General features: G+C 46.1%; 1 protein-coding gene and 1 long non-coding RNA gene across 5 annotated transcripts in view; one reads left to right on the forward strand and one right to left on the reverse strand.

The window, feature by feature from the left end:
• Window positions 1-44: 44 nt before the first annotated feature.
• Window positions 45-13604, reverse strand: LOC137465418 (urea transporter 2-like). Its single transcript, XM_068177461.1, has 8 exons — window positions 13424-13604; window positions 11304-11493; window positions 10755-10883; window positions 7756-7948; window positions 6368-6515; window positions 4743-4877; window positions 2717-2766; window positions 45-761 (listed from the first exon to the last, which is right to left on the reverse strand). Exons 1-8 carry the CDS (start codon window positions 13587-13589, stop codon window positions 492-494), a joined length of 1281 nt encoding a protein of 426 aa, XP_068033562.1. The 5' UTR covers window positions 13590-13604; the 3' UTR covers window positions 45-491.
• LOC137465419 (uncharacterized) overlaps window positions 10820-18105 on the forward strand; it is a 29019-nt gene continuing 21733 nt past the window's right edge. For 2 of the 4 annotated variants that reach the window (XR_010994648.1, XR_010994646.1), the window contains exons 1-2: window positions 10824-10959; window positions 16649-16767. This is a non-coding gene — a long non-coding RNA (uncharacterized lncRNA). Of the gene's footprint in view, window positions 10960-16648; window positions 16768-18105 lie in introns of all 4 variants that reach the window. The other 2 variants (XR_010994645.1, XR_010994644.1) reach the window with 1 other exon arrangement.

The following is an 18105-nucleotide window of genomic DNA, read 5'->3' on the forward strand; positions in this document are numbered from 1 at the left end:
TAAGAGGTATTAAATGGGTTAGACATTAATGACACACAAGAAAGGACGAGAACAGTCTGTTTATTTCACTTTCAAATATACATGCTCTTAATTTGAAGTGCAGCTCTTGACTTAGTTCTTACATTATTTATTATTATTAGACACCAATGCCTTCTCAGCATATTTATTTTGTTAAATTACACCTCTGAAATTAAATGCAGCCTCTTGTCAGCTTTAATGTTCTTCTGCCTATTCTTATAATTATTATTGATAAGAGGTGACTTTCAAGTTAACAACCAGTGGATTGATAAGGCAGCTGTTATTAAGTTACCTGAGTGCTTTTTGGAAAGCTTAGCTCAAGGGCAAACCGTGATTTCTCCAGTGTGGAATGCTGAATCCCCAGCCTGCAGACTGCTGGCCAAAGTGGTGTTTGTGGCTGTGCTGTGCTGGGGTGATGTCTGAAAAGCTGCCCCCAGACTGCCCCCAGGCTGCAGAGCTGTGTGTACCTGCAATCAGTGAGCGTGGCGGCTCTTGGGGGTGCACAGTGGGGTGCCCCCGGTGTTAATTTTTGAGCCGTCTGAGGGTTTCTGCTCCTTTCTCTTCTGCTCTTCCCTCCTGCTCTCCGAGGCCCTTCTCCTCATTCTCAGGTAGTAGATCCGGTTGGCTTCTGGGTGGGTGACTTTGCAGAGGGGCATTTTGTAGATGGATGGGTTTTCTGAGGTTATCAGCAGGAAGAGGAGCGCGGAGAGGCAGAAAGGCCAGGTGCACACTGGCAGCCCGAGCTGGCAGGGGGCAGAACAGACAAAAAAAAGTGTCACTTCGGTACCGCTTTTTGGTCTCTGTGCTTTTGTCTGCCCGTGGCTAAACTCTTGTATTTGGGAGTGCCTTGGTTCCCCTGAAGGCACAGTGGCTACCAAATGCCGATTCAGCTGGCCACACAGAGGTCTGCTCTTCAGCTGGAGTGCCTTGGGGCTGCACAAAGCATCTGACACTGCAGACCTCAGTCCTGTCAGAGGCACAGCTTCAATACTGATGCCGGATGGAACCTGTCACCAGCATTGAAGCAACTGAATCAGGCTCCAGAGCTCTGATCACTGCAATGAAAGGCAAGACACCCAGCTCACACGTGGGCACCTGAATTTTCTAACAGAAGAGCCAAATTCTCTCTGCTTTTTAAAATATCATGTATGCAGAGTATGATTCACGCATAGTCCCTCTCCCCAGTGACAATATGACACTAGCATCCCATCCAACCCTCAACCCTCTCTGTTCCCCCACTCTGGGCCTGAATTGAGGTCTTCCAAAAGCAAGACCACAGGGATAAAAAGTGGATGTCTTTTTTCCTGATGCCTCCCAAAAGCAGGTGTGCTTAAAGCAGCCCATATATGTCAGAACCCAGAATGTCCCTTGGACACTCTTGGATGTTCCGGGCCTAGGTCAGAAGCATCTGAGACCCTGGAATGCAGCCACAGACCCCTGTGGCTTTGAACCTGATCCATGGAACAATTTACCAACTTTGCAGGAAGAACAAGAAATCACAAAAGTTTAGATATTGTAGTAGAAGTAGTCACAAAGTGAGAGGAAGAGTTTTTGAGTGCTGGAGTTTTAGGCCTTGTACAGAGGGGTCTGAGTTTTGTACATGGGGGTCAGAAGGTCTAAGATGGAGGGACTTGGGTGCGCCCTGTCCTTTTTCCTTCTTCTTCCTAACCTCCATGTTCTTGGTGATGTTGGCACTCACAGATTGGTTTACAGTAGAAAGTCACTGTTCAATATAGGTGATGGGCATTGGGGAAAAACCATAAACATCTAATACGTAATATATTACATAAAAGAGGGCACCAGCCCCCTGGGAGGGCAGTGTGTGCCTTTGTCTGACTGCTGAACGGACCGCAGCAGCTCAGGGAGAAATCTTTTCGATAACACACAATAAACTACCTTGAGACCGGACGGCTGAAGACTACTGAGTCTTTCTTTGGAGACGCGGGTTGGAGGAGAGACTTTTCCACCTTTCCGGGCCACCCCAACCAGGGGGTGAGTTCCTATACATATGCAGGGACCTACATGGTACTGAGAAGATGCCAGATGAAAATGCTCAGTGCATGAAGCTGCTAGTTCTAATATTCTTTTTCTTTTAAGTTAGTAAATCAATTTAATTAAAATATGGCTTTGCTTTAATCTCTCAGACATTAAAGAAGAAACAGACATTTCTGTCTTCACTCCCTTCTCGATTTGTCCAAATATAATAATATTGTACTTAAGAGAACAGTCTCCCCCTCATTTCAGTTCTCATACCCAGTTCAAACTTCAATAATATCTATGGGTAGGGTTGGAGAAAGGCCTTGAATGAAGAAAATGAAAATTTAGATAATTTGGAATTGCTGAAAGAAATGTTCACCTAAGTATTTAATCTCAAGCCACACACTGTTGCTGTAACTCACAAATATGTGCACAACCCTGTTGTGGGTAACACGCTCCAAAGGTCTTTGAAATCTTATTATCAGATATAAAGTCTGCAGAGGCACAATTCAGCTGACACAGGGTTTGTACAAGACCTGCCACCTGGCTGCAACATTCTCATTTCAATGTTGTCAAAGCTGACATGGAAAATTTTGAGGCATTTCCTTAAAATTATATCTGAATAAATCAATATGCAGTTAAAAAACAAAACAAAACAAAACAAAACAAAACAAAAAACCAAACAAAAAAACTCAGGTAAAACACAAAACCCCACACTTACCACAGAGAGGGCATTAGCAAGAGCTGCTCCGGAGTAGGCACAAAATAATGCTGAGAAGAGAAGACCAAAGAGAGCTCAGGATGAGGAAAATATTGTTTAATTCTCAAAAATATAAATTCAAATATATGAATTGTCCAGCAAAATATCCTCCCAGCTACCTAATGTGAGGACAACTGCTAGAATTCAACAGTAAGTTGAAATGTCCCAAGAGAAAATGCCCTCAAATTGCACCAGGGGAGATTTAGATTGAGTATTAGGGAAAACTTTCTTCACAGAAAGGGTTGTCCAGCCCTGGCACAGCTGCCCAGGGCAGTGGTGGAGTCCCCATCCTTGGAGGAATTAGCAGCTGTGTGGATGTGGAAGTTGGGGACATGGGTCAGTGGTGGCCTTGGCAGTGCTGGGGGCATGGTTGGATTGATGATCTTGGAGGTATTTTCCAACACAAATGATTCTGTGACTACATTTTGTCCTATCTGCTCTGTAGAGATGGATGGTGAGTGAAGAACATAGTTTTGTCAAGAGGATGTGATGGTGGCGTTACTTTTCTCTTTAATTTCTTTTCATTTGGCACGACCTGCTCCACATGCAGTGGGAATTGCAGAAATTCTCCAGCAGGGCTGGACTTGAGAAGTTCTCTGTCCTGTGGCTTCATGCCACAGCCAGTTGCCAAGGGGTCTCTTTGCCCCAGTTTGCCAGGGATGGATGAACAGGAGGCAAGGTCAGGCACCCAAGGGTTAAATCAAAGAAGGAAAAGCTACTGAGAAATCCAGAAACTGTGCTCAGGACACTGAGATAAAGATAATTGGAGCTTGGGCATATCTTCACAGGAATGTCTTAACTGGGAAATTTCTTGAACTGTTCCCACAGTACCTGGTTTTGGCTGCTGTTGGATGTGGGGTCTTTGGGTGGGATTTTAAACTGACCTGCTGCAACAGCTCCCTCCTTGTGACACATTTCCCCCAGTGATACATATAATGATGAAAAGGCTGCTTCTATGAGTCTGTTGAGTTGCTAATTGGTTAAACATGCTCATGGATTAACTTGTGCTCATTCCACAAACAGTGCTTCCACCCTTTCTAGATGTTTCCACGTTATGAGGGTCTAATGCTCTTCTCTCTGTACTTGCACAATCAAGCTCAATGCTGGTGCCACCACAGAAACAGCTCTTGCCACAGTACCTACTTTTGGGACAGACAAAGTGATGGCTGGCTCTAAACCTGTGCTCCTGTCTTAGGTTGGGAATGCAAGATGTGGTTGGGGGTGTGTATTCTATTGACATCTGTTAGAGGTGGGGCTGTTATCTTCTGTTCATTGGGCCACCTGTTAAAACAGATGGGGCAGGTGTTTTTTTTAATCTCTTCCTCAACCAATGCTCCCTCCAGGAGATCTCTTCCTGTTCATGGCCAGTGAGTGTCCCTGCATGGCTGAGAAAATTCCATCGTCCCATTGGGAGATGCTCCACCCGGGGGGAGGAGCCAAGCATTCCTACCTGGATACAATCTGACTTTTGGAGCACCACAGCAGCCTTTTCCCACTGCATTCCCAGAGGAGCAGCTTTCTTCTCCATTGCATTCCCAGAGGAAGACCAGGCCCATCTCCAAAACCACTAGAGCTTCAGAGGAAAACTCCACCCTTCTCCAGGATCCCTGCTCGACCAGAACCACAGCTGGCACTGCAGGAGGGCTGCAGCCACCATGGAATGGGAATGCTGCCACCACCCTGACCCACAGGCTCTCAGGGCCTCTTCTGACTCTGGCAGTGTTGTTTTGTATTACTGCATTTTTATTTTTTCTTTTAATTTTTATTTTTTCATAATAAAGAACTGTTATTCCTATTCCCATATCTTTGCCTGAGAGCCCCTTAATTTCAAAATTATAATAATTTGGAAGGAGGCAGTTTCCATTTTCCATTTCAAGGGAGCTCCTGCCTTCCTTAGAGGACACCTGTCTTTTCAAACCAAGACAGCTCCTCATAAGCTGCCCACCTGCACAAATTTTTGCCTTCCCTTTATGTAAAAGATACTCACCACAGGCAAGTGAGAGCAAATGTGTCTGCCAGGTCAGGGCGTAGAACATTCCCCCGATGGCAATGCAGGCCAGGGCACAGTTGTAGTTGTGCAAGCCAAGGTAGATGCTGTCAAATGGGGATGCAATGCTCAGAGCTGCAGGACAAAGGCAAGGCTGTGAGGTCAGGTGTGAAAGGAACCTGCAGGAGTAATCTGTCATCTCTTCCTCATAACATCAAGATGGATTTGTCTGTTCTCACACATGCACATTCAAAAAAAGGAGGATGTCAAAGGAGGCTCATTGTTTTGGAGCTCTGATAGTGTCCCTGTGGTGGAATTTGGCCCAGTCTCAAAGGTTTATTTCAGACAAAATTTCCTGTGTATTCACTGAGTGTGTTGTATCCACACAGACAGTTGGAGGATCCAGCCATTGTGGGAAAACCTTCTCACCTGGGTATCCTCCTTGCAGACAGCTGTGCTCACACACACTGTTTAAACCTCATATATACCCTAATTTTGAATATCAGAGGCACAACTGCATGTCTTTTGTGGGTGCAAGCAGAGTTTTCAATTTTTTTCCTAGTGACCTTTGTGAGATATGGTCTAGTTACTAGAGGTGGTCACTTCACCTGTGCAGTGGAGATTCTCCACAAAGATGGGAGCTGGGGGGTCTTCCCCAAATCTGACCTCTTAGAAACTTCTGCAGGATTTCTCACAGGCTTCAGGAGTACCAGTGAAAAGGAGAGCTCAGTATGTAGTGCACAAACCACTTTCCTGACATTTGTAATATTAATACATTTCTTTCTATATTGTCCTCATCTGCCTGTTTTATCACCATATTTGTACCCAGAAACTTTCCCCTCACCTTTCCCTTCTAGATTAAATATCACACCTCTACAAGTCCTGCCATATGCTCTTAGCCATACAAATTGTGGACAGTTTTGTTTAAAATATGAACATAAGACAGCTACATCTTGTACAAAGTGCTTCAGAGCACAGAGGACTTGATGGATCACTGCCTTTTTCAAGGAATCAGACTACACTTATTCCGTCATCTGTGTTTATCAACACTGGTCTCTTAAGTGGCATTAATGTTGTCTAACCTCTAGGGTCTGCTTCACCTCTCTCTATGTTGTTTCTCTCTGGCTAGTGGAGAGACAGGATATTTTTAGTGGCATTCATTTTGGTATTTTGACAAATCCACAGCAGGACAGAGCAAACTTCATCCCAGAAAAGTCTGTTTCTCTTCCTTGGCTGATAAGTTCTGAGGCAGACCTTTGCTTGTGGTCATCGTTTAAAGCAATTGTAGCAGCAAGAAATCAGTTCTAAAAGACTTTCTCCAGGTTTCCTTATGATCTCCATGGGATTTATCACATCCAGTAGCTAGAGGGTTAAGTAAGGTGGAACTAACCACCTGGCTGTTACAAATCTAACAAAAAATGTGAAATTTAAAGAAAACCTGCTTCTGCTCTTGCCTGCACTGTGTTGTGTGACCTTTACTAAGAGCTTTCCAATTTGGAGACAGTTTGAAAAATGAGAGTGTTGTCCCAGCTACCGCCAAGCCAATGCAACTTTAAAGTCTGGACAGAATCTGGCTTGGATCAAGATGCCTTGGTTGCAAAAATAACTTGGTCAGTATTTCTCACCTGCAAACATCCCCACGGCTGATCCAATTGCAGCATGTAAACAAATCAGTGGGGAGGAGATGAGCAGAGCCACAAGGAAAATGCCTCCAGTCCAGGGGTTTCCACAACCGTACACTTGTCCAATTCCAACTGGGATGGATTGTAAGAGCTGCAGCAGATGGCAGACAACGGCTTGTTATTTATTGTCTGTCTGTGCCCTGAGGGACACAGCAGATATTTTGTCCAAGCTATTGGCTGTCCAAGCTCCAGGATCTTGTAAAAAGTCTCCCTCCATCTTTCCTACACAATTTCTCCTGGTATTGGAAGGCCTTAGTTATGTCATCCCAAAGCCTTCTTCTTTTCCAGCCCAAATAAACCCAGTTTTCCAAGCCTTTCCAAGCCTTTTCTTATAAAAGATGTGCTCCATCCCTCTGATCACCTTGGTGCCTCCTCTGGGCTGGCTCCAGCAGCTCCACGTCCTTGTGCTGTTGGAGCCAGGGCTGGGGCAGCTCTGCAGGTGGGGTCTCAGCTGAGCCCAGGGCCAGAGGGGCAGAATCCCCCCTGCCCTGCTGCCCACGCTGGGGATCAGCCCAGGGCAGGGGGGTTCAGGCTGGGGCAGGTCCAGCTCTCACCCCCAGCACCCCCAGCTCCTTCTCCCGGGGCTGCTCCCTCTGCTCATCCCCAGCCTGGGTTGATCCCTGGGGCTGCCCTGGCCCAGGTACAGCTCCAGCACTTGGCCTTGTTAAACCTCTTGAGATTCCCCTGGGCCCCTTCTCCAGCCTGTCCAGGTCCCTCTGGATGCCATCCCATCCTCCAGGTGTGCCAGCTGCACCTCTCAGCTTGGTGCCATCTGCAAATCTGCTGAGGTGCCCTGGATCCCTGTGTCTGTGCCATTAATGAAGATATTCAATAACACTGGTGCCCAGATGGACCCCCGAGGGACCACCTGGGACCCTGAGCCATTGACCACAGTGCTCAGGATCTCCTTTGGGAAGGTGACCCTCCAGAGCTAGAGGTAGACAAGAGGGGACTGGGTATAAATGAGTTTCTGTCACTTTGAAACCCTGATTTTTCCTCTGAATTTTCCTGTTGCCACTGACAGTGTTGCTGATGTTTTTTCAACCTGGACAGGAGGAGGTCATATCCAGATGTGTGCTGGATGTACACTCCAGACTAGTTTTGGGACAACCCACATTTGAGGGGAATGAGAGGCTCAGGTTCACTGGTCCCTCAGGCTCCACCAGCCTTTGTGCTGGATCAACCAGGACTGCCCCTGAGGATTCTGTGGCACTGAACCAACCCATGCACTTGTGTAAATTCTGACCCATGTAAAAGTGTCACCTAGAAGTGAACGCCTTCATGCTCACCTTTTCAGTGAAATACCATAAACCTGTTGGTGTGAAGCTTACCAGTGGCACATTGATGTCAGACCAGGTGATATTGGGCACTGCAGCCACGGGTTTGATGAGGGTTGTGGGGAAGAAGGGGTTGTAGTGTCCTGTGGCTGCCAGGTACAGGGTCACTGCAATGTTGAAGGGCAGAGTGAAAACAGGAAGGTCCCATTTGCTGAAGATGGATCCCAAAGCACTGGACAGTACTGGGCTGAGAACAGGAGAAGAAATAGAATGATAACTTGTTCATCACAATTTACAGTGGTGGGACAGCCTGCCTCTTGGGTCACAAAATGACAATTTTGGCAAATAAAGGCCAATACAGTTCCTTGTAGCAACACCAGGTGGTGAATACCTTAATATCTTAATCTGCATCAAACAAAGAGTTGTCAAAAGCTGTTCATCTTTCTGAAAAAAATGTCACATCCATGTATGTATCCAGTACCACATTTGGGCATGGACAAAGACAGGTAATCTGATTTACTATTCAGTTTAAAATTTGAACAAAAAGCTAAAAAGAAAATTTTGGGAATGTCACGTGAAGAACTGGGGAGAACTTTAGATGGTCTACAAAAGCTGCTGTCTTGAGGAGGCAGGAAGGAGTTGGAGTTTACCCAATTTGCTCTTTTATGGCCTTTTTTTGGGTTTTGTTTTGCTTTTTTTTGTTTTTTGTTTTGTTTTGTTCTTTTTGAAGGGTATCAGGAGATGGCTCTGAAAGAGAAATTAAGCAGAAGAAGTGATCAAAGGCAGTGGAAAATCTTCCATTAAGAAAGATAAAAATATTAACTGTGTTGGACACTATTTTTGGGGACTATGAGGCCCAACAGAGTGTGAGACGAAATCACCACTGTAGCAGATCTGGGCAAGGTGTTGGTACCAGACTTCGCTCATACCTTGACTGATGTCATTTTGTGCTGCCCAGGTACCATCTGAAATCACACACAGTTTACTGAAAACTGAGACTTGTTTTTAAATACCTTGATTGAATATTTTTAGCATGCAAAGTATTTGGGGTGAGAGTCAACCTGGAGTCAAAACACAAAAACCACATGAACCTTGAAATACCATGGCCTTTCCCAGAGTTCTTGTCTGTAGAACCTGGGATATAATCTCTGTTTGATCTTCTTTCCTCAGGACATTTCCAGACTCCCTGATTTCCACTTGAAGTGTGTGTCCTACATGAAGGACTTTATGGGAGCATGTTGGCAAGGTAATATCTGATTTTTATGAGCTTCAGACAGCTCAAGGAAGAGAAGAAAGGGCCAGTCCTTTGTGCAAATGGCCAGTGTTTCCTTCCAGCTGAGCTCTTCTGCTACAGGTGAGCTGAATAGCTCTTATGGTCTACTCCAAATAGCAATGAACATTACAGCGTATAAAAAAATCAATTTAAAGACTTTAAGTTTTTCAAGGAACTGGATTTGAGCCCTAGAAGGTCATTAAGCTGGTTATAATAAAAAAAAAACAACTCCATCCAAGTTATTTGACATTTCAATAGCAACATCTTGTGTCCTGCTGTACAGATACTATCAGTGGAGAAAATGCTTTGTTCTCCCTGTGTAATCTCAGATGAAGCCTATTCTTTTTTTGACAAGTTTGGTTCCCAAAGGAGTTTACAGATTTCCTTGCTTGCAGCTGTAGGGAAAAAAAAAAATCAGTACTTCAGTGAAAATGGTGTCCTAATTTCTGTGCTGAAATACAAAGCTTCTGTCACTTACACATCTTGTCAGGAAAAAAGGAAACAGTTAAATAAATGCTGACTTCTAAAGCTGAAAGTCAAAGTATCGGTTAAAAAAATCACTGAAGTGTCTGCTTTTAAAATATTTGAGCTCTACCCTCAAGACTTGTGAACTAAACAATGAAGAAAATTTTGAACAAAAGGCCTCAAGGAATTCTGGCAGATAAGACAAATGAAACATTCTTGCAACATGTCCTGGGTTTTGAGAGATTGTTATAAAATGACCTTTGCTGAGAATGACTAAATAAATGAAATATAAAACAAATCTGATCTTAAAAGCAGTGAAAATCCAATAATGGCTTGCATCTTACTGCTTACAGTGATAAAATGTGACTATTAAATTAATTTCAGTTAAGGCTGTTAAACAGATTTTGCAGTGATGTTCAGATCCATATTTAAAAATGGCAAAATTTAATCCTGGACGGACATGGCCTGTCCTTTGGAGCTACTTGGAGGAATTAATTTTGCTCATGACTGCCTGCACATCTGAGAAGGAGAATGTTGAATTCAGCCCCAGGATGAGCACAGGGTTGATTCAGGGCCTGGATGAGGAAGAAGCATTGTGGTGTTGGGTGCAATGACCTCCAACCCGTGCCTGTCCTGCTGCTGAGGGCCATTTTCAGAGGGCTGGGGCTGGGCTGCTTTGCCTGTGTGCTATAATCAGTGTTTCTGTGACCTCAACTCCTACCCCACGTCCCCCACGAGCTCTGTGTGGTGATGAACACAACCCTCCAGTGCTGGGGTCACTGGTGCAGGGCAGAGGGGGCCTCAATGTGCCTGAGCTGTTTGTAGCCAGACCCATCCTTTGGGAATTGTCCATAGAAGGAGTGATGCCTCAGGTTTTAGCTTTTATATTCAGGTTCTGTGCTGCTTTAGTGTGTACTTCTGAGTTTCATATTAGGGGATAATAAGCTCTCTTCACAGAGCAGGGAGACAAAACAATTCCTTCTCTAGCTGGGGACCAAGGACAAATGACCCAAATCTCAGGCCCAAGAGCACAAACAACAGTGGACTGAAGAGAGAAAAACAAGAAAGATGGGACTTGGAAAATTAACTTCAATATGCAAATGGACCAGAACTTATAATAGCACGGCAGACCCCGTGACCGGCTGTCCATTTTGTGACCATTTTGGTTCATCTTGGGTGTAGCCCTGGCTGGGCTCTTGCGCTGCCCAAGTTGTATCCATGGAGGCCTTTAATAAATCCATACTTTATTCTTTAACTCTGCCTAGTCTGTGTTCTAGGTCAGCCTTCACAAGGCACCAGGAGCAGTGGCACTTACCAGGCCATGGAAATCAGTGCCACGGCGGGCAGAAGCCACCAGTAGTAATCCCCTCTGTCAGAGTAGATGGCCATGAGCAGGCCCACCAGGATCCCGTTGTAGCCGTGAAGCCCAGCTGCAATGGATGACCTGTGATGGAAACAATTGTGAGGCAGAAAGGTTTGCTGAAGGCAGCCCATCACTGGGACCCACAGAAATGCAATTTGTAAGTGTCCTGCCCCTGGTGAAGGGGTGAAAAAACAGAGGGATTACTGATGTACTGCACTAGTGTGTGGAAGTGGAAAATTTGGGGACTGCTGGGTGATGGAGGGGGTTCCTTGCGACGCGAAGGACCTACATGGTTGTGAGGATGGCTGTCAGGGAGAAAGAACTGTGTGTTTTCAGGAAGACAGACAGCCACAGGGACACGCCAACTCTTCTTGGGCCACAACTCTGTCTTCACCAAAGTCTTCTGTCTCTAACAGGGCGCAGTGACCCATAAGTGAGCTCCAACTGATATCACAACCATCAATTTTTATTAAGTGCACAAGGACCCAAGGTGCCACCTACCTGTCCTGGCTGAGGGCCAGCGCAGTTAACGTGGACACCGTGGTTCCAGTGCAGCCCGTGAGCATCCACCAGGGGCTCTGGATGAAAAGCCCCACCAAAATGATCAGCCCACTGAGAGGGTTGTTGACAAACATCACCTGAGAGGTCCCTCGCAAGATCCAGTCCACCAGCTGAACCATTAAGGGCTTGTCTGGAGGAGATCAAGGCAAAACACTGTTGAAAAGGCACCATTTTAGCAAAGCACAATCTCTGCAGCCCCTTTCTGGGCACAGAACAGAGGTGAAATATTAACAGTTCTTTATAACAGGTCTCTGATTGATCGTTGTCTCTGCATATTGTGCATCTGGCACTTGAGAACTAATAATGATGTACTGGGCACTGCTATGAAATTTATGGAGGGACAGACAAGTGATTTATTTATGGTTGTCAGAGAATAGTCAAAAGATTATTTGCATGGTAGATCACTTTAGATTCTGATATAAAATCAATAAGGAGACAGACTCTTTTTGGTGTATAATTCAAATGCAGAGGAGAACTCTGAAAGTATTTTGTAAGTATATAGGGAAATACGAAAAGGAAGTTATTTTGCTGTTTTAGGAAGAAAATCAACAACCCTGAACATTGAGGTATGGTGTATATAGTAGATGGGGGTCAAAGGTTTCTAAAAAGCATTTTGAGAGCTAAAGAACCTAAATTAGAAAGCAGTAATTATAACTTGGACAGTACTCAGGGCAAAGAGGCATTTCCAGAGGACAAAGAGTTATTGCTCTTTGGAGAAGGTTATTGAACCTGGAAAGAGTAAACAGACACCAAGCACAGATACCTCAGGTGAGTGCAGGGGGAAGGTGGGATGAAGGCACTGCAATAACGTTTTGCTGCTTGTTCTCCTATTGCAAATTGACTTGAGTTTTTCTTCTGCTTCTCTTCTGGGAAAACTGCAACCATTTCTGAACTGCTGTGTGTTATTAAGAGATGATGCAAGGGGAATGGATGGGAAAGGGGAGCTGCTTCCATGTAAAAGATGTTCAGATGTTCATACAATGTGTGTATGCAGCTTTTATCTTCTTCAAGATTTGAAATTAATAATCTTAATTTGATTGTTCATTAGATGCAGCTTAAGGTGCCAGGGTATTTTCTGAATATGGGCAATGACTTATTCCTAAGAATTTCTTCCAGGCGGGGTTAAAGAGGCAGAACAAGGAGGAGGAGGAGGAAGGGGCTCCTTAGGGGAAAATAACCAGGCTTGTCTGAACTAATTTTAATTAGCATTTGGTGTTGATCTACACAGGTATCAGCCATACACTTAGTTTCATATACAAGTATTAGCTGTAAAAATTCAAATATAACCAGAGGACAGTGGCCAAAGCTCTCCAGAACCCTGAGTAAGAAAAGCTGTCGACAAAGCATGGACCACTGGAGTAAAGAGAAAGCAGGAGGAGATATTCCCCTGTGTCTGGGTATCACACTGGCCTGGCTGTAAATGGATGACTCCTATTTCTCTCCCATTGCTGGAGGTGTACTGCTAACAGCCCTAGCCTTGACAGAGGACCTGAAGTCTTACACAACCTCTCAAACCCTCATCCCCAGTATTTATGGGTGGCTTGGACTGTCTGCTCGTGCACTGCTCCTGTCTGGACAGTGAACTTCTGAGATCAGTCCTGGCTTCTATTTTATGGCATTGTAATACCGTCTCAGTGCTTATTGCTCCCCCAAGTCTGGGAGCTCAAGAGCCTCTGCCCCTATCAGGAGGCAGTTCCCCATCATCAGCCCACAGATGGATGAGAGACAGTGGCTGATCCAAGACATTTACAAAGGAGACTCAACCCCCAGCCCTGCCATGTGATTCTGGGCACTGCTCTGTGAGTCGTGATGCTAATGACACGTGATGATAATGATGGAGTGTGAAAGACATCTTAGGACTGTGCCGAATTTTGCCTGCTGCCATAGTGATGGCCAGAGGATGCAGTGAGATTGTCTTCCTGAGAGTGAGATAATTAAAAGGCCAGAGTTTGCAACAAGCTTGGACCATGCTGCTTCTGCTCTGCCTCAGGGGGTGAAATACACTTCACTGGAAGTACTGATGGCAATATGGATATCCCCAAACACATCCTTCTGCTTACTTTTCATCCACTCTCCATATTCTTTCATTTCTCCTGTGAGATACCCAAAACTATGGTGGATCCAGTTTCCACTTCTCCACAGTGGGTCCTGGGCTCTTGGCATCTCCTTCTTGTACAGCTCCCTCTCGTTGGGATGTTCAGTCACAACGATCTCACCAAGCTCCATCCTCTTTTGGGTGATGGTAAAGGATAACTGTAAATCACAGAGACAGTATGTTAGAAAGACCTTTTGGGTTGGGCTCTGACAAGCTCCAGAACCCAGTGGTGATATCTTTTATCAAAGATGGGATGTTTATGGAGAAGGGATCTGCCAGATCCATAGCTGGGAGTCGTGTGTGCTGCAGTGCTGTCTCCTCTCAGGAATGAGGACCAGGCAGTGCCCTGCTGCTGTCATGGGGCTGTGGCACAGACACAGAGCTTCAGGGGGAAAGAGAGACGTGGCATGGGTGCCTTGCAGCATCCGACCCTCACTCCAGCTCCCGATGCAGCCTGTGACAAGCTGCTGGTTGGATATGAGACATGACATCTGCCAAAAAACTGAGTAGCACCTGTGTGCTGACCATGCTTGGCTGAGTGCAGCTACTGTGGCAGGTGCTGACAAGGGAGCCTGCTGAAGTTTGTCCAGTGGGGAGCTGGAGGTAAGCAATGCAAATTGCCAGGACAGCAGCACAGAGTAGGGGATGAGAAAATACAAGAGGAGAGGCTGAAGTGTGTGTCCTTTTTGATGATGTGAGTTGGTGCTTTTGTATATCACGAGGAATCTATGATGTTCCTCATTCCACATCTGCCTTTGAAAGACCAGCAGGAACAACCTGGAATCTATGATGTTCCTCATTCCACATCTGCCTTTGAAAGACCAGCAGGAGCAACCTGGGGTCTCATCAAAGCACTGCACAGAAATCAGCATCCACATGTGGGTTTTGACAAGGACAGGAGCACTGCCTCAGGGCTGTGTGCTCCTTAGTCAGCAGGTGAATATTCAGCAGGAGTAGGGGTTTATTAATTTTCCAATTACAGTTGTGGGGCTTTGCTCATTAAAAAGTCTATTACCATATGAACATTAGAGGAAAAAATACACAAATACACTGCATTGCAGCCTGGTGAGCTACACTGCAGGTTACACCCTCAAAACTGCATCCCTGCTGCCTGAGGGGAGCCTGGCATCAGCTGTGGGATTTGCTCTGGTGATTTTGATAGAGTGTGGCTGAGTTTCTTCTAGGTGTTGCCCCAAAGCGGACTGCGCAGTGAAGGGCTTGCCCCCTGTTTTGTGGAATATGGGCACCATCTTCCGGTGGGAGCCAGTTCGTGAGTGGCTCAGAGAGGCTGGCTGTCAGCGTGGCAGCCTGCAGCAGCAGCAGGGAGGGATGCCTGGCTGCAGGAAAGGCTGCTTTGCAGAGCGGAGCACTGACGGGGAGATGGCAAAAATACCTGTGGCTCTGAATGCCCTCAGAAGAAGGTCCTTGGGCAACAAAAGCTGCTTTCCCTGTGCCCCGGGCAGCGCGTTGCGGAGTGCAGCCCTGCGCACGCCTTGCGCCGTGGCTGTTCCCCAGCGCTCTGGCTCTCTCTGCCGGCAGCTCTTCCCCACGGCAGTTTTTGGGGTGACCTTCACCATCGGCGTCAGCCTGGCGAGGGCGGCACCGGCAAGAGAGGCTGTTGTGTGGGACCGTGTTAACGAAACCTGAGCATCGCTCCGTTTGTTTGAGCCTAACGGGGGAGGATCATAGAAGGTATTAAATGGGCGGAAAACCCCAATAAAACCCCACAAAAAAGCAAAGCAAAGCAAAGCAAACCAAACCAAACCAAACAAAAAAAAAAAAAAAAAAAAAAAAAAAGAAAAACAACCTGCGGTTGTGCTAGGAATAGATGCTGCAAACCTTGATAATTGGGATGGGAAGGAACATAAAAGCCCATCCTATTCCACCCTCTGCCATGGGCAGGGACACCTTCCACCATCCCAGGTTGCTCCAAACCCTGTCTAAACTGGCCTTGGGCACTGCTAGGGATCCAGGTGCAGCTACAGCTGCTCTGGGCACCTGGTCCCACAGTCTCACAGCCAAGACTTTTTTCCCCTTACATCTAATCTAAGTCTCCCCTGTTTTAGTTTAAAATCATTCCCCCTTGTCCTCTCCCTGCATGCCTTGTCCCCAGTCCCTCTGCAGCTCTCCTGGAGCCCCTTGAGGCCCTGGCAGGGGCTCTGAGCTCTCCCTGGAGCCTTCTCTTGTGCAGCTGCACAGCCCCAGCTGTGCCAGGCTGGCTCCAGAGCAGAGGGGCTCCAGCCTTTGCCCAGAGGTGTTTCATGGGGCTGTTAACAGGGAGGTTTTGAGGTTCTGCAAAGCTGTGCTCAGTGCAGGAACAAACAAGGAGCAAAAGTAAAGAAGAGGGGGTGGTTTTATTATCTTGCTTTGTTTTCTGATCTGTAATCTCATTCTGTCCAGAAGCTGAGTCCAGTTCCTGGTTTCAGTTTAAGACATCCTTGGTGGATGCCATTTTTGGCTATTCCTTGTGGCTAGCCAGGAAGATTTTGATGTAGGGAACACTGAGCTGGAGTTCCCCTTCTACTCCCATGTGTCCTCTAGTCTGAGGGAATTTGCAGTTATTAGATATTGGGAATTTACATCCATCTGAAGAAGGAAGAGACCAAATCCTATTGGAAAACCAGATATTTGTGCCTGGTTACATCCCATGAGCACTGGGGCTTTGTAAAATGCATAATTTCATTGGGTGTAGCTCCAGGTGCTTTCAGGTGGAACTCAGAGCATCTGAGCCCACAGCTGCCAACAGAAAGTTCCTGCTATTCCCATAGACAGCTCAACCTGGGTGCTCTAATGAGGCACCCAATAATTTTTGGGAGGGACACACGGTCAAGAGCACAAGCAGAGAAGAGATTCCAGAGCAATGCCAGGCCAGCACCTGGCTGTCTCTGAGGTTGCTTTCCCTACAGAGGTTCACAGCCATATTTAGCAATTGATCTGCTAACAGAGATAATTCTCTGGTGAACATTGGAACAGACTGCCCAGGGCAGTGGTGGAATCATCATCCCTGAAAGTGATCAAAAGCTGTGTGAATGTGGCACTTGGGGACATGGGTTAGTGGTGGCCTTGGCAGTGCTGGGTTATTGTTGGATTTGATGATGTTAGAGCGCTTTTCCAACTTAAACAATTCTATGCTTCTGTGATCCTATTCCATTTTGTCTGCTTTGTTTATTTGCTCATGTACTCCCTGAAGTGTTTTCCAAAGGATTTCAAGAGCCGAGGTGGGCTCGGAGAGCTGCTCTGGATCCATGTAAAGGAGACAGGAACATGTCTTACAGTCTGGAGGTTTTAGGGATGCATCAGTAAAGAAAGGTGAGTGGTCTCTTTGCTGTGACCATGAGCTGTGCAGTACAGCTTTTACCAGCAGGGAGAATGAATGCCAAGGGTCTCTCTCTAGGTCATCACAGCACATTAAAAGCTTATGCTCGTTTTAAACCTCACCAGGAAAAATTACTTGGGGGTTTTACAAAGCAGAAACATGACTTCAGAGCTCTTTACAAGGCTGCACAGCTCAATTCCCTCTGAAATGGAGATGTGGGACCTGTGTATTTTTAAAATACTTGTCTTGTTCACATCACTTAACTGTCAGGGGTTAAAGGCCATGTCGTCACATGAGACCCCTTTGCAGTCAATTCCTCTCTGCAGGGAGAAATTAATATCTCCAGAGAGCGATTGGTATCTCTTTTTCCTAACATACCTAGTGAGTTGTGGAAAAGGAAAAAAAAAAAAAAAAATGAGAGTGTTCTGCCTCTCTTTTTCCACTGGCTGCAGAGGGAGCCTGGTGGCTGAGCTTTTGGGGGTCTGTTTGCAGGCAAGAAAGGTTCCAGCCTAAGAGACTTTGCCAAGGTCAACCTTGAAGATTTTGGAAATGGGATCTGTAGTCTCAGGCTAGTACTTTTAAATCACTGAACCATCTGCAACAGGCCTGTAATCTACATCAGGTCAGGCACTGAAGTTCTGGGCCTAAGAAAACCACCCCAAAACTCACCCCTTTATATGATTCCTGCTTGCTTTCTTCTTACAGATTGGAAGGGAACTAAGTCTCATCTTGAATGAAGCACACTCACCCTCTTCAGATGGCAAAGCAATCTGGGACATGGCTGGAGGAGAAGGCTGAAGAATTACCAGATTTGGGGGGAAAGAAGTAGTGGAAAAAAAATTGGGGGTGCTGAAAGTCTCTGCAGTGATGCAGTGGTGAATTGTGGGGCTGAGTTTATGTAAGAACAGCCCAAGGGGCTGGGACAGTTGGATAAGACCCTGGAGAGTTGTGATGGGCACAGTGATCCCTGTAGGATCATTCCACCCTGGAAAAAAAACATTTATTTGCAGGGAACACCTGTCAGTCTACCGATGGGCTGGTGCTCAGTGGTACAGGCTGCATGAATAACAGAGAAATCATTCGAACAATTATCTAATTAAGGCTAATGAGAGCCTGAATCACTTATGGCACACCTAGGGCTGATGAGGAATTCCTTGAGAAAGGGCCTTTTGTTAGCAAACACCAATTCATCAGTGTGGTAATGAGCAGGCCTGCTTGTTAAGAACATTTTCCAGACTGCAGGGTAGTGCCAGGTGGTTGGGACTCACCTCCAGACCTACCTGTGCCTGCTCATCCCCCAGCAGACAGCTGCTGCAGCCTGCTTTTGAGGC

The sequence above is a fragment of the Anomalospiza imberbis genome, chromosome Z, assembly GCF_031753505.1.
Source record: "Anomalospiza imberbis isolate Cuckoo-Finch-1a 21T00152 chromosome Z, ASM3175350v1, whole genome shotgun sequence".
NCBI classification, from domain to species: Eukaryota; Metazoa; Chordata; class Aves; order Passeriformes; family Viduidae; genus Anomalospiza; species Anomalospiza imberbis.